We start from the raw sequence: 16,151 nt of genomic DNA, 5'->3' as shown, positions 1-16,151 counted from the left end.
GCCACTGCGTAATGAGTATAGACTAGTGCAGAGGTCTCAAACACGCGGCCCGCGAGAGCATTTTGTGCGGCCCGCGACGGCATTTTGGAATTTCAAGTATTCAACAATATATTCAAGTTCCATATATCATTTTTAGACATAAGAACTTGAAGTTCACGCTAAAACTACTATAAAAATCACTGAAATCTCGTAAATTTCCCTATCATATCACTTTTAAAAGCTACCATGTGGTAGAAGATCAGCTTTTACGTCACATTTCTAGTTCATGATGACAAAACATGACCCGTTCATGATTCGTGATTGGAAATTGTGATTTGGTTTGGTGCGACCTTCTCGTAAAATTACTCGATTTCGGATTGACTGGGTGATTAAATAAAAATTAATTGAGTTGAGTCGGGTCAGAGGTTTAAATTAGAGAAGGACTTGCGACTCGGAACGGTGACTTGGTAATCCTACGGATGCAACAATATATGGAACTGTCGTGGGGAGTAGTATTATATCAAAAGGTCGTAGCTTGCGTTGCGTAGGGTCTATAGCTATCTAATCAGGCGAGTATGACGATTATTGGTATTCTGTGACCCACGTGACGTATAGTTGGCTACATGCAGGGTGTTATTTACTTTCTTTATCCATGTTATTATCGGTGGGGAGTAAGGTAGTAGTAGGGATGGTGTGAACCTCTGAAAGGTTCAGGTTCGTGTGAACGCGAACCTTTTAGAAAGGTTCTGTGTGAAGACGAACGTGAACTTTATGACGTCACGTGACGTCATATTGCTAATTCCAACCCTATATTAGCTTATACTATACTACTACTATATAGCCTATGTTAATGTACATGATATCTAGCGACGACTTGGGCCACATAATGCCACAATCCTGAAGTAAAATCAATATCTTCCCTTACTTTGCCAACAATTTCGACGAGGACTTGCAAGGGAATATAAGCTTAGGGTATAGGTCAGACCGGACAATCTATTCTCCGTCTAAGTATTGCTTCGTTGATATTGAGCAGAGTGTTAAACCGATACCGATATTATTCCATTACCAAGTTAATCAGAAGTAGCAAACACCCCCATCGCAGAGATTTGGTTTTTATGATACAATAACATATGATATCAAGATTGACCCCGTACGCCTGCTAGATTTTTTTTCATATCAGACAACGATGGCAATTTCTTTGATTGGTTCAGTAAGAATTATCCGCTGACTACTTACATGTAGTATATTTCGCTCTTGATGTTGTGTGAGCGCAGGTCAGGCTCACAACGAAATATTTACAAACGGAAAGCGGGATATTTCGAGCAAATTTTTGAGATTGGCAAGGTGCATTCCAGTTCGATGTTGATTTTGTTTATCCTTCCAGCGTCATGCATAGAGTGGTGCAAAGTAGGAGTGCAAATAATTTCAACCAAAATGTTATAATGACGTAAAAAATTGTAACCCATGAAAAAGGTTCACAGTGCAGAACCTACCAAGGTTCGTTTGTGAACGTGAACCTCGAAACTTCCGAGGTTCACACACAGAACGCGAACGTGAACCTCACGTTCACACCATCCCTAGGTAGTAGTAGTACGCTCTTCATTTGTAACACCAATGAATTCTTCGTCGATTGGACATTTCAATTCCAGGGGTTTATAACTAGGGTCCGTAGACGCCATCGGGGTACGAAGCACTAAATCAGGGTGTACGAGATGAATTGTAGAATTAGGCCTATATGCTGTGGAATATTTTCGGGGCCAATTTATTCAGCTGGAAAATAGTGTTCGCGCTACACGCGATTTTATGTGAATGGGCTTTCTGATTTTAATATAGGTATATCATCAGAAATTGTTTTGAAAATGGACCAAGAAAAATCTTATTGTAGGCACAAGGGCACGATGGCTAAAAAGGTTAAGAAGCAATGCTATTACTACGGCTCAATAATGATTATATTTAAGCTGTTATTGATATGTTCCAATAATAATCGAAGGCAAAATGTAACGCTGATTTAATTTGACTTTGGCGATGACAGTAACAATAGCCTATACTTATCATGACTATATCAAAACCAGAATTAGGCTACACCGCTCAAATGCTCTGATAGCATATCAATCTTCAGTAGATTTTAAAATATTCTACATAAAATTGTGGCACGTCATAGGTCCACTAGCTGCAATATATAACCCGACAGTTTTACGATGTCATGATGCATCTTCTCGCATGATGTCTATAACTCACTAAATATAAAAATTAGGCCCGCCACAAAAACAATTTTATTCAAATATTTTAAAATGTGATTTTCTTCCGTGTCAAGCGTGAACAGTACAATATTAAATTACATTTCCACGGTGTTTGTGGAATGCCTGTCTGCAAGGTCTCGTCAAATAAGGCCTACTTGAAAACTAAACATTGAATATCCCTATTACTGATGCTGCGGCCCGCGCAGTCATCTAAAACTAGGAAATTGGCCCGCAAGCACATTTGAGTTTGAGACCTCTGGACTAGTGGTTCCCAACGTGGGCGATATCGCCCCCCAGTGGGCCATTCTGAGAAACAAATGGGCGAAAATACCAAAGGGGGCGGTGGCGCCGAAAATGTTAGAACGTCGTGTGAGATATATTTAATTAACACAGCCGAAATATACACGTGGCAACGGCTTATTCTGCATATGATACAAAACTTGACTAAAAAAGGTCACCTCAACGGAAAGTGGACGCGAATCAATTAACCGTGTATATGTCTTTTTTTTCATCCGTAAATATTGGAGGGGAGCGAAAATTTGCGTTTATGATGACGCCGCGGGACGCAGCATCAATAATAGGGATATTCAATGTATAGTTCCCAAGTAGGCATTATTTGACGAAAGCTTGCATACAGGCATTCCACAAACATCGTGAAAATGTAATTTGCTATTCTACTATTCACGTCTGACTCGAAAAAAATCACATTTTCAAATATCTGAATAAAAATTGTTTTTGTGCCCGACATAATTTGGTAATATAATGAGTTATAGACATCATGCGAGAGGATGCATCATGACGTTATCAAATTGTCGGGTTATAATATTGCAGCTAGAGGAACTTTGACGTGTCACAATATTATGTAGAATATTTTAAAATCTACTGGAGATTGATCTGATATCAGAGCATTTGAGCGGTGTAGCCCAATCCTGGTTTTGATATAGTCGTGATAAGTATACTTATGGCCATGGCTACTGTCATTGCCAAAGTCAAATTAAATCAGCGTTCGATTTTGCCTTTGATTATTATTGGAACATATCAATAACAGCTTAAATATAACCAATATTGAGTCATAGTAATAGCATTGTTTCTAAACTTTAGCGATCGTACCCCTCGTGCTTCCAATAAGATTTCTCGTAGACCCTGTTCATTTTCAAAACAATATTTGATGGTACCTATATTAAAATCAGAAATCCCATACACATAAAATCGCGCGTAGCGCAAAGACCATTTTCCAGTTCAATAAATTGGCCAAGAAAATATTCCACATCATATAGGCCTAATTCCAAAATGCATCTCGTACCCTGTATCCTCTGATGTGGTGCTTCGTACCCCGAATGGGTCTACGGACCCTGGTTAAGAACCCCTGGAATAGAAATGCCCAATCGCCGATGAATTCATTGGTGTTACAGCTGTGGAGCGACTACCTTACTCGCCACCGATAATAACATGGATAAAGAGAACAAACAACACCCAGCATGTAACCAGCTATACGTCACGGGGGTCACATAAGGCCGATGGTTGCCATACTGATCTCATTAGATAGCTATATCCTACGCAGCGCAAGCTACGACCTTTTGATATATTACTATTACCGATAACAGTTTCAAACATTGTTGCGTCCGTAGGATTACCGTTCCTAGTCTCAAGTCCCTCTCTGATTTTAACGTTTGGCCTGACCCAACTCGAGTCATTTTTATTTAATCACCCAGTCAATCTGAAATCGAGTAATTTTACGAAAGGTCGCACCAAACCGAATCACAATTTTCAGTCACGAATCATCAACGGGTCATGTTTTATCATCATAAACTAGAAATGTGACGTATTAGCTGATCTTCTACCGCATAGTAGCTTTTCAAAGTGATGTGATGGTGTAGTTTGTTGAGATTTCAGTGATATTGATATGTGGCACTTGAAAATATTGTCGAATGCTTGAAATTCCACAATCCCGTCTCGGGCCGCACAAAATGTTCTCACGGGCCGAGTGCTTGAGACCCCTGGTTTAAAACATGTTTCAAACAAAGTGTTTTAAACAAATATTTGTTTTAAATGCAACCCTAGGAATAGGTGTAGAAGCGTTATTTGGTATCAATAAATTCCATTGACCTGCTTTGCTCCCTACGTTATGGTGGAAATCTGGTGAATACACCGATATTTACAGTGTAGCTTTGCTTGTAGTCATTTCCTTGTTTAATTATCAGTTTTGGTTGGCTTCGTTCCTGATACTGAAATGCCGGTGCAGCTTACGGGATCATGATCGCCGTTTAAGTTATACGACAATATCGGCGAACAATTTGTCTATTTCGGTAATCAATGATCTGGTTGTCTGTCTGCAAACATTAGCCTACTACGGCAACAGCTAAGGCACCTGTCAGTTGACAGACGTATCGGAATGTTTCGTTGCAGTCGACTACTTTCCACCCATACACGGTGGATATTGCGCAGCTTCCATTTCCAGCCGTAGAGGTGAAATTGTCCAGTGAAACGGCATCCCCATTTTCACCCCAAGTCCAGTTACCAGCTGCATCTTTCACTGCTCCGATGTAGTATTCTGAATGCAACTACATTGTATAACAAGGACCTTGAACGGTGTGGCATGAATGGCGCATACCGTAGTTAATTCTTGTGTCTAAAAATTGCTGCAGACTGACGCTTGTAATGTAAACGAGATGTCCCGACGATAGATTGCAGGCTTCATCCGCCTCTGCTTTTGTGAAGTTGTCACTTGGATAAGTTATATACGTCATTGAATCTTGATCAAGATCGTATGTGCCTACAACAAATGAAACATAAACGAAAATTATGCACATTGCTGTACATTTTTTCTGCTAGGTGGCAATTACCTTCATTTAGTGTATACGTGACTGACGTTCCACTTTCTCCAATGGTATTGGACGGCTTGCATGCAACGGTCTGATTGCCGACACATAGTTGCGAGTATAAAGTGAGTGAGTTCTGATACTGATAGTAGCTCCCGTTTTCCCGATTCTCAACATTTGAGGCAATCGCGAATGCATCTTCACTGTCATCATATTCCTCCCCGCCAGTACTCCAAGTAACCATGCTCGGCATCGGGTTAGCGTCCATCAAGCATTGCAAGTGGAAATCGTCATTCAGCGGAAGTTTTTGATTTTCGGAAATAATAACCGGAATTCCTAACAGAATTCACAGACGTAATACAGATATAGCATTAGCTTCTTAGAATTTGGTCGACTGGTTATTAAGCTATTTTGACACATTACCCCCGTATCAAGCTCGCTGTATCTTTATCGCCTAAAAGCTTAAGGTCATCAGTAACGAAGTAATACTTTTCCGTACGAATCAAGGTTTATCTAATTTTTTCACTCACTCAAGTAGGTTTGTTCGTATATTAGTTCTACTTCAACTAATTAAAATAATATTTTTTCATGCTTAATATTGCAAAGTGACGTAGGTTTGGCTGCACTTCTACGAAGTTGATGGAATTCATAAATAAGTTTAAGTGGTGAAACGTGAAGCAAATTTTCTTGATTTGATCCTTTTCCCCACTTGCGAGCTGGATGTGTCAAGCATTGAGTCGGATTTATATCAACCTCAATCGATTATATGAAACTTGGCCGCAATCCAATGAGTTAATTAAATATAAATGACTGAAAGCCCCATCATTTTTGCCCACCTATCGCCCCTTCGTATGTTTACGCCCCCAAACCTCGACCTACGTTGTCTTAGCTCATGTCTCAAAATACGCCGAGGTGTACTATAGCCCACTTTGGGAACCACTGATTTTGCCCATCCGGATTCAAATCCCAATATACAAAATTCATCATAGAATATACGTGTACGAATATTAGATTTTAAGTTAATATTTATTTGTCCGTTGTAATGCAGTTAAAGCAATAAGTGGTAAGCGCATAGCGCACACACGAGATAATACGAGCAGTACCGTATATTTAGATACTTTCTTGACACTTACCTTCGATTTCAATGTATAACGAGCGATTTGGAGTTTGGTTGTATTCTTTGGATACATTATTTGATGCACCGCAGACGTACGTGCCATTATCCGAAAAGTACGATTTCTCGAGATTTAAAATTTGCTTATTTGTGGAAACTCCATCGGGTAGGCTTGTTGCATCGGATGTGTTCCAATTATAATCAGGTTCCGGTTTTCCGTCAGCTCTACATGTTACGTTGCTGTTAGGGTCTCCTCTCACGTATGTGATATCCTCATTTACCCCCGTCTCGTTAATATAAAATTGGAAGTTTTCCGGAATAACTGTAAATTGAAATACATGAACCGAACAATCCTTCCTGTTAATGTTCGCAATTTTCTTGACATACCTTGAACGTACAGATATTGCATCCCCGAAAAAGATATATTTGGATATACATCAGATTCAGATTCTGAGCTTGCAGATGATTCGAATTCATAACTCCCTTCGTCTGATTCAACCACATTCGTTATGGTGATGCCGTATGTAAAAAAACCGTCATCATCATTGTAAGAATACTGCTCCAACGCCATTCCATTCAAGGTATTGTTTGGCGAAGAGATCACGAAAACCGAGATATCAACAGGAAGACCGTCAGGACTAGAGTTAATCCGCACTGTCAAGTTAGTATCCATCCCCTTCACCGCGGAGCTTTGGGTGTCAATATTCAGCACCATGTACGCTATAGAGTAAATAATATCAATGACTAAAAGAAAAATTGACCAGAACACTATTACATTACATTGATTGTTACGGAGTAAATTCTATATCAGTGGTTCCAAACCTTTTTCGACTAATCGATCCCTTATCCACCTCGATACAAATTTCCGCTCCCATACTTACGTATCCGAAAAAGAGGACATATAATCGGGTAAAGTATTCACCTAGGTCTGATCGCTGGAGAATTTACTGAAAAAAGGCCATTTTCCGAGGTGGTAGGTGCTCGAAACCCGATTTCCGCGTCTACTTTCTATTGAGGTGACTTTTTTCGCGTCATATGCAGAATAAACCGTCAAAACATGTATTTTTTGACAGTGTTAATTAAATATACCTCACTGGACGTTCTAACATTTTCGCCCCCCAGTCGACCCTTTGGTATTTTCACCCCCTTGTTTCTCAAAATCGCCCTCTGGGAGGCGATATCGCCCACGCTGGGAACCACTGTTCTATATAGTACCTAAGAGTCTGCTCTAGATCAATACATGATATGATGGCATTCTATGACTTATATAAATGAGTGATTGCTCTGAGCTAATTTACAATCTCGTTCGCAGCGCGAGGGTTCAATGAATTCAATTTTAACCTGTCCAGAAAATCCCCTTTATAGAGAAATAAAGTTGACATAATGCAATAAATTTGGGGAATGACTTTTGCTGAATGACAGAAGTCCCACTCCTATGTAGTTCTTGTGTAATGACTAGGGCGACCTAATTACCTAAAAACAAAAGATTGTGACCTAAACAATCAAAGTTTTTACATTTTTTTACATTAAATAACCTAATTTTGACCAAATTTTGACCTCACGCATGCAAATTAGTTACTTCCCACAAATCTTCTAATTGTACTACTTATCTTCATTTCTGGTTGGAACTGCCTGTCATTACAAAGTAGTTAGGCCTGAACTAATTTTTTTGACTTGAACATGACAAGTTTTTACATGAAAAAAGTATATTTGAACTAAATCTGGACCTATGAAGAATTCCAGTAGTTATATCACGTATTATGGGAGAACTAATTAAATTTGTTGTAGTACAACGAAAGATATTTTCCTACATTCTCGGGTAGAGAGTGTCTGTCCTTACTAAGTAGTTGGCCAAGAACGGAGAAAGAACGTTCAACAGTAGCAGTGTTGGCTGGCAACACTGAAGTTGTGTGTACAGTACGCGGCTGGTGACACACCGTGTTGCTTCATTCTGACTATTTTGTTTATATCACAATTTTTCATCATGCGCTTGTTGATATAAAAACCAATGACCATTGCGTACGCAGACTTGCTCCAGTCAGGATATTGCGGTACGTTGAGCATAACACCATGCCAACCTATTTGTTTCATTATGCCGTTTATGATTCCTAGCGCTACAATTTTTGAAATATTTTTTCCTATTTTTGACATGTCAAAAAAACCGCCCTAATAATGACTTATCGTTGAAGTTCGGTGGCAATTCAACTGGCGAATGAAATCTTAGAATTGCTGAATTGGTTCGATGCTGAAGAATATCTTTCCAATTTTTCATCATAGTTGCAACATATTAATGTAACAAATACAGTAACCCAGCTACCAAGATATCACTGCACTGAGGCAGTTGTTATCTAGGCCCACATTGCGAGTGGAAATTCCACGTACCATCGGCGAGTGACAAGCGCGACAATACTATGCTAGTTAGTCTACTTTGCAACAGCATAAAAATGAACGAGCACGTTCTTGAGGAAAACAAATCACTGGCGAAGCAATATTTCATAAAAATTATACGAAGTACATTGAGTTCACTTTAAAGCTAGAAATCCGCAGCATGCAGATGCAGTTGCGTGAACGAGCCGCACGCGGCTTTCGGGTCGTAGGTCGGCGACCCCTTACCTAACTCGCAATGCGATGGTGGGACTATTTAACACACTAGAAGATCCACGTTACGCTATAGAGATATTTAATGATTTCATTAGCACTAGCATGGATACGCAGATATTTTGATGAGGCAAAATATGACATAGGTCGTTAGGCCCCTTATTACTCTCGCCTCGATAATACCAATCGTCACAGGTCATGACGGACGTTCCATTGACCTTACTATACGAAAGGACCATCCACCCTACAATATCTACATCTGTAAAAGCCACAGCTTCTATCTACTTGATACTATTTTTGCATCAGCCTAACTCGTGGTTCTTGACCTTTTTTCCTGCAGCACCTCTTTTCAAAAATTGCCTATATCTGCCGCCCCCATATTTTAAGGATGGAAGTAAAAAAGGGGTAAGAGTTCGAAGTCCGGTCGGTCATATTATATAATGTTCATGTGAGGTTGCGTGTCACAACACTAAACTGCATCATCCTCAATGATAAGATGAAGAAATATTCTGAAGATTTAATATTGTAGCTCTAAAATACAAATATATTTAGTTAATCATTTTGACCAAAAAGCTTCATTTCGACAGGCTGTGCGCTGGGGGATAAAATACCTTGTTTGAAACATGATGTGGAAAATAACCAGAGCTAGCGAGACGGGGGTGTTTTAACGGGTAATTGGCGATCTAAAATCACGCGCAATTAATTTTACATGAATTATAATAAACCACTGCATTCATGGAAACATGTTGCAAGGAATGACGACCCACAATTCGCGTCTAGCGCGATGAAAAATTTCGAGATTTGACAGATTTTGTCGAATGTTGATTTGCAATGCGAACGCAGGGATATATACGCTGTACAAATCTGGTAGATTTACAAAGAAATTTCAGCAAAATATACAACAAATTACCGGTCGCGGCCAATAGCTGCATGTAGCTTGTAATTTTACATTTTGATATGTTTTTGTTTGTTTGTTTTGGGGTATTCATGGTGTTTGTCGACTACTATGGTCATTTACACCAGGCCGATATTCTTCTTATTTTCCGTAACTGCCGACTTATAGCACGGCCCACCTCTAGGCTTTTTGTAAGACACCGCTGACGCGGATGAGGTAGCGAGGAGGAGCCTATAGGCAGGGCCGTAACAGCACTTCGTCAGGCCCCCCAAAAAACGTTGGTCTTGGGCCCCCCAGAGTGTTATAGACCGAACGTTTCGCCCCCCAGACCCCCCTCCGGCGATACACTGTTTACCACTATTCATCATATTCATTGGGAGTTTCTTTAGTGAATCAGCTTTAGTCGCCTGAGCGCGCGAAGCGCGCAAAATTTCTAGTATTCATGATTTCATCGGTCAGTATGATCGGGAATTGCATACATTGTTATCAATTTTTATCTTCTCTCTGCTCACGTAATCAGATTTGCCGGTAGAGCTGAGTGAGGTGTGTTTGAAAAGGTAGGACCACTCAATAATAATTAAACATCTTCGGGCGTATACCCGTTGGCAGGAACAAAACAGCACCTCGTCAGGCCCCCAAAAACGTGGGTCTTGGGCTCCCATAGGGTGATAAAACGCCCCTCCCCCATCACGTTGTTCGCGTTTGTCACGAAATTACCCGTACTGTATTGTGAGCCTGCGCGAAGCGCGAAAATTTTCGATAATTTATGATAAAATCGGTCAATCAGATCGGCGACTGCATATATAATATGCTATCAATATATTGCCCTCTCTACTCACGTAATCAGATTTGCCGGTAGAGCTGAGTGAGGTGTGTTTGAAATGGTAGGACCACTCAATAATAATTAAACATCTTCGGGCGTATACCCGTTGGCAGGAACGAAACAGCACCTCGTCAGGCCTCCAAGAACGTGGGTCTTGGGCTCCCATAGGGTGATAAAACGACCCCCCATCACGTTGTTCACGTTTGTCACGAAATTACCCGTACTGTATTGAGAGCCAGCGCCAAGCGCGAAAATTTTCGATAATTTATGATAAAATCGGTAAATCAGATCGGCGACTGCATATATAATATGCTATCAATTTATTGTCTTCTATACTCACGTAATTAGATTTACCGGTAGAGCTGAGTGAAGTGTCTTAAAAACGGGAGGGCTCGTAAATAATGATTAAACATCTTCGGGCGGGCGGAACCGTTGATATGACTTCGTTACATGATGTTATTTCGTGACTTCCAGTCTGCTATATCAGAAAATATAGAACCGCCCAAACGTAGGCTTCTAAACTAAGAGAAGCACACGATTTCAAATTGGTATTTCTTCACTGGCATAAAATTTTTCCCAGCGGGATGGTATTTGTCTTGTGAGGTTCAGATTGCAAAGACAGGAACATTCGGCGCCAGTCATTTAGGTGCCTATGGACAATTAAACCTATATGTATTTTGTATATATAGCGAAGTCTTTGATCTGCATAAGGGCATAGACCTTTTCGACCAAGCTTTTCTCGCTGCCAATCGTTCTGGCACACTTCTTGGAGTCGCATGTTATATGGCCTAAAACTTGATTGTATGTCTTGGTGGGTCGTGGCGCGGTAATGGCCCAATACCCAATAAGACAGATAAACGGCTACGTGAATTCGCGCGCGGCGCGAAATTTTTTTTTAAAAAATTGCATCTATTTAAAAAAAATACTCTATGATTTATGCTAATTCACGAAATATTTTTGGGCCCCCCATCGAGCTCGGCCCCCCCCCCAATTGGGGGTTTGGGGTGCGGCAGTTACGGTGCTGCCTATAGGTAAACCTCCAACACTTAGGTATCGGAATTCGGAAGTCGACCTCGGTCGGACTCGAACCCGCACATATTGGTGTTGCAGTCGCGGATTATGACACTGCGCTATCTCGCCACTTTTTTGTTGTTGATATGTAATATTAACTTAATTTAGCCGCAAAGTCAAGTTACCAGAATTTCATCGCAAGATTACTGACAGTTACTCACTACTGCATTTTACCAGGCTATTGGCAAAATTGATTAGCTTCCGAACCCCAGAAGCCATTGTATACGCGGAACTGAATGTCTCTGTGTCTTTGACATCATTTTCGTTGCGATTTGACCTGATTCAACCTCGTTCGCAAAACAGGTGTAGGTCATGCGGAACTGGTTGACCAAGTACCAATTTCGGTATAGTACATAGTTGGGTACAAGAAACAACTGAAAATCGTAGCTAATGGGGTTACACCATAGCCATTATATTATAAGGCAATGGCTACACGGTCGGTCTCGGCGGTTAGACTTGTTTGTTTGTTTTGGGGTATTCATGGTGTTTATCGACTACTATGGTCATTTACACCAGGCCGATATTCGTCTTATTTTCCGTAACTGCCGACTTATAGCACGGCCCACCTCTAGGCTTTTGTAAGACAACGCTGACGCGGATGAGGTGGCGAGGAGGAGCCTAGGTAAACCTCCAACACTTAGGTATCGGAATTCGGAAGTCGACCTCGGTCGGACTCGAACCCGTACCCATTGGTGTTGCAGCCGCGGATTATACCGCTGCGCTATCTCGCCACGGCGGTTAGACTTGTTGTCACAGATAGGGTTGATAAGTTAGAAAATCAGTTTAGGATATACCATCTTATTCCTGAAACTAGGAATATCAGCACCGCAGGCTCAGTTGACCATTTGTTAATGGCGGATACGACGACCTGTAATAGGTTACCTTGAGGTTACGCGTTGCGGGTTTTTCTGAGACTCGTAGTAAACAACTAAGGCGTAACTGTGACATCACAAGCAGCGTCCGGTTAGATAAGTAAGTAGTGAACCACACATGGAAGAAAAACTATCAATTTATACGAAATTAGATAAGAAAGAAAGGGACCGTATGTGTTGATAGATGTTTCTGTATGATGTATATGTTGCAGAAATTTCTTTGTAAATTTACCAGATTTGTACAGCATATATATCCCTGCGTTCGCATTGCACATCAACATCCGACAAAATCTGTCAAATCTCGAAGCGCACATAGTACAACACACGCGCGTCCACGTCGTCCAAATATCATATGATCGACCGAAAAGATCATCGCTCTATCAAATATGCCGGACCTGATGTGTGGAACAGTATCCCGCCGGCCATCAGGCAGTCGACGAGCATGTCCACATTCAAGTCGAAATACAAGCAATTACTACTAAATAAATACAGTCCATCCTCAAAATTACCGGACCACGACTGACCTATCGATCTCGCTTCCCCTGAAATGCCGCCCTATTTCTTGTCGCTTCCTTTTTCTATACTATCTTCTTTACTTTCATTCAGTGTGCATGCCTCCTCTTTACATCGCCTAGGCCAAGGTGGGTGTCCGATTCCATAGACAACTCCTAGTCGCTTCGACATCTTCCTTTCTTTTCATTGTATCGCATTTTTGTGGTGTATTGAACTGATAAAATTGCTAATAAACCAATGATGATGATGATGACATTGAATATTATTACGTGGACAGTAAATATTATGGGTGGCATATGTGAGCGGATGAATATCTCTTATTTCGAAATCGTCTGCGTCAGTGTTGGGATCAAGTCACTACCTTCGAGTCACGAGTCACCTCGAGTCACTTCACATTTTGACTCGAGTCAAGTCAAGTCAATCCATTTTTGAAGGTGACTTCGTACAAGTTAAGGGTGGCGCTGGTGGTCACTGGGTTAAGAAAAACTGGCCTAACTCGATTTTTTACCTGTCACAAAAAGTCAAAATTGTAGCGTTAGGTCAAAAAATGTCAAAATTAAAACTTATTTGCCACCTGCATTTCGTTCGTATCGTAGATTTTGAACTGTCGGTGAACTTATCCTTTGACATTTTACAGCTTGTAGCCTACTTTATAGGTCTACCGTTGCAGACGGCCCATTGTTTGCTCATTGTGAATCATAAATATTCCCATGAAACAAATAGGTTGACATGGTGTTATGCTCAACGTACCGCAATATCCCAACTGAAGCAAGACTGCGTGAGCATTGCATGGTTCTTATATCAAGATGAGCGTGATGAAAATTGTGATGTAGGCACCATTGCCAGAATGAAGCAGCACGGTTTATCACCAGCAGTGTACGCACACCTTCGGTGTTGTCAGCCAACAACTGCTGCTGCTGCTGCTGTTGACCGTTCTTTGTCCATTCTTGGCAAGCTACTTAGTAAGGACCTTCTACCCGATAATGTAAGAAAGTATCTTTTGTTGTGCTAAAATTTTTATTAAATTATTTCTACCATAATGCGTAATGTAACTACTGGAATTCTTCATATAGGGACAGATTTCATTAAAATAAAGTTTTTTCATGTCAAAATTTGTCCGTTTCTGGGGTAAATTTTTTTTCAGGTTAAACTACTTCGTAAGGACAGACAGCTCCAACCAGAAATGAAGATAAGCATTACGATTCTAACATTATGTGTGAAAACACCTAATTTGCACGGGTTAGGTCAAATTCGGCCGTAATTGAGATTTTCCAAGGTCAAAATCTTCCGTTTTTAGGTAGAAAATCACCGTACTTATCACCCTTGACTGAATTCCTAGAAACTTCTTGGTGTTCAACTAAGGCCAAGGTTTCAAATAGGCTAGCAGACGCAATTTATAGCAAGTATGTTTCCGGATAGATAAAGGTCTGGGAATCACTTCGATCAATATAAAATAACCGGATTTCAGTATTTATGATCGGTACCAGGGATCTTAAACGATCGGCGCATACTATAGGTGTTTTAGTGTTGCCAATGACAAAACTTTGCAAAGCAAATTACCCTTTCCCCAAATTATATCCGCATTTCGATCAATATAAAATAACGCCGGATTTCAGTATTTATGGACGATGATCGATACCAGGGGTCTTAAACGATCGGCGCATACTAAAGGTGTTTTAGTGTTGCCAATGACAAAACTTTGCAAAGCAAATTACCCTTTCCCAAAATGATATCCGCATATTGATCCCTTTTCGGTGAAATGAGTTTAAATGTGTCAAATAGAAAATGCAATCGTTCATGCTACATGTGAACTTCACTCTGAATTTAGCCTAAAAGACTTACGTGTACATGTAGTATCATAATCCCATTGTCCAGTCATATTGTTATTACTCGCCAAGTCGGCATCAACACATGTTGCTGTGTCACCACCATTCATATAATAACCATCCTTGCAGGTTATGTTGCACGTTGTATTGACATTACTACCAGGAGAACATTCAGGACCAAAATCGCCAGTTGGAAAATTGGGAAGTTCACCACATTTCATAGCTATAAAAAGAATAAGTATACATCAGTCCGGGAATCATGCTAATTCGTCATTTTTTTGTTTTTGTACATGGTAAAGTCATCATTGATGGTAGTCCTATATTTAAGTTAGAATATAGCGTATTTAAATATTATTTCAGCAGGCAAAGTTTATTTAGGAGAGACTGTGAACATGAAAATAAATATCTCCGTAATTACAGTTAATACCTGTACACGTTGTGTTACCGTAGTTCCATTCGCCTTCTGGGTTTGTGTCATCTGGCTCAGGCTCATCGGCACACGTGATCTTTTCCTCCCCGCTAATATAGTAACCCTCATAACAGGTTACTTGACATGTTTCATTGTATTCGCTTTCACTGTTACATTCATCTGATATAAACCCGTTCGGTACGTTCGGAGATGTCTCGCAGGTAATGGCTGTGAATATTAATGGAGTGTAGAATCAAAATTTGAAAAAGTTGTCCACAAGGCTACATAGGCGACTGAACTTACACGATTTTCTGTTTCATTCATTTTGCAAAGTTGAAACATAGATATGCTACTGTCGAGGAGAAGAGTCAAGCGGGAAAAGGATGTTGGATAGTTCCATGCAAATTACCAAATAATTTTTCACGAAATAGGATCTATATTTGACCCAAAGTTGGAACATATAGATATGCTATTCTGAAGGAGAAGAGTCAAGCGGGAAAGGATGTTGGAGAGTTCCATGCAAATTAACAAATAAGTTTCCACGAAATGGGATCTGTATTTTACCAATTTTCGTTGGTAGTAATACGAGTGTACAAATCAAATATTGCAATATTGAACTTTACTCGGAAGTACACCGCTATATAAGGACAACTCACGTATACATGCAGTATCGTAATTCCATTCTCCATCCATATTGGTATTGCTCTCCAGGTCGGGATCAGTGCAGTTAACTGTGTCACTTCCATTCCGATAATACCCATCGTTACACGTTATAGTGCACGTTGCATTGACCACATTATCAGAGCATCCCTCCCTATACTCTCCGTTTGGAATATTCGGAACTACTCCACACTTCATAGCTAAAATTAAGTAAGAAAATTTACCAATTAGTCATAGCATGAAATTGCTTGCGTACCCCCGAAATTACTTAAGGATATGCGTACCGTAGTTTTAGAACCCCTGTCACGAACTTAATGAACATGAAATGTAAT

At 40.3% G+C, this 16,151-nt stretch overlaps 1 protein-coding gene across 1 annotated transcript in view; it reads right to left on the bottom strand.

The window, feature by feature from the left end:
- Window positions 1-16,151, bottom strand: part of LOC145432550 (uncharacterized) — a 137,654-nt gene that overhangs the window by 4,468 nt on the left and 117,035 nt on the right. Inside the window, exons 5-12 of the mRNA XM_080309482.1 lie at window positions 15,816-16,019; window positions 15,178-15,387; window positions 14,767-14,973; window positions 6,540-6,872; window positions 6,172-6,474; window positions 5,063-5,374; window positions 4,831-4,992; window positions 4,588-4,770 (exon numbers count right to left, since the gene is read on the bottom strand). Coding sequence (XP_080165608.1) covers window positions 4,588-4,770; window positions 4,831-4,992; window positions 5,063-5,374; window positions 6,172-6,474; window positions 6,540-6,872; window positions 14,767-14,973; window positions 15,178-15,387; window positions 15,816-16,019 — 1,914 coding nt within the window. The remainder of the gene's footprint in view (window positions 1-4,587; window positions 4,771-4,830; window positions 4,993-5,062; window positions 5,375-6,171; window positions 6,475-6,539; window positions 6,873-14,766; window positions 14,974-15,177; window positions 15,388-15,815; window positions 16,020-16,151) is intronic.

Source organism: Botryllus schlosseri, chromosome 2 (assembly GCF_051294905.1).
Source record: "Botryllus schlosseri isolate E-star chromosome 2, Bs_hap1, whole genome shotgun sequence".
Taxonomy (NCBI): domain Eukaryota; kingdom Metazoa; phylum Chordata; class Ascidiacea; order Stolidobranchia; family Styelidae; genus Botryllus; species Botryllus schlosseri.
This window is presented reverse-complemented; position numbering and strand designations above follow the sequence as displayed.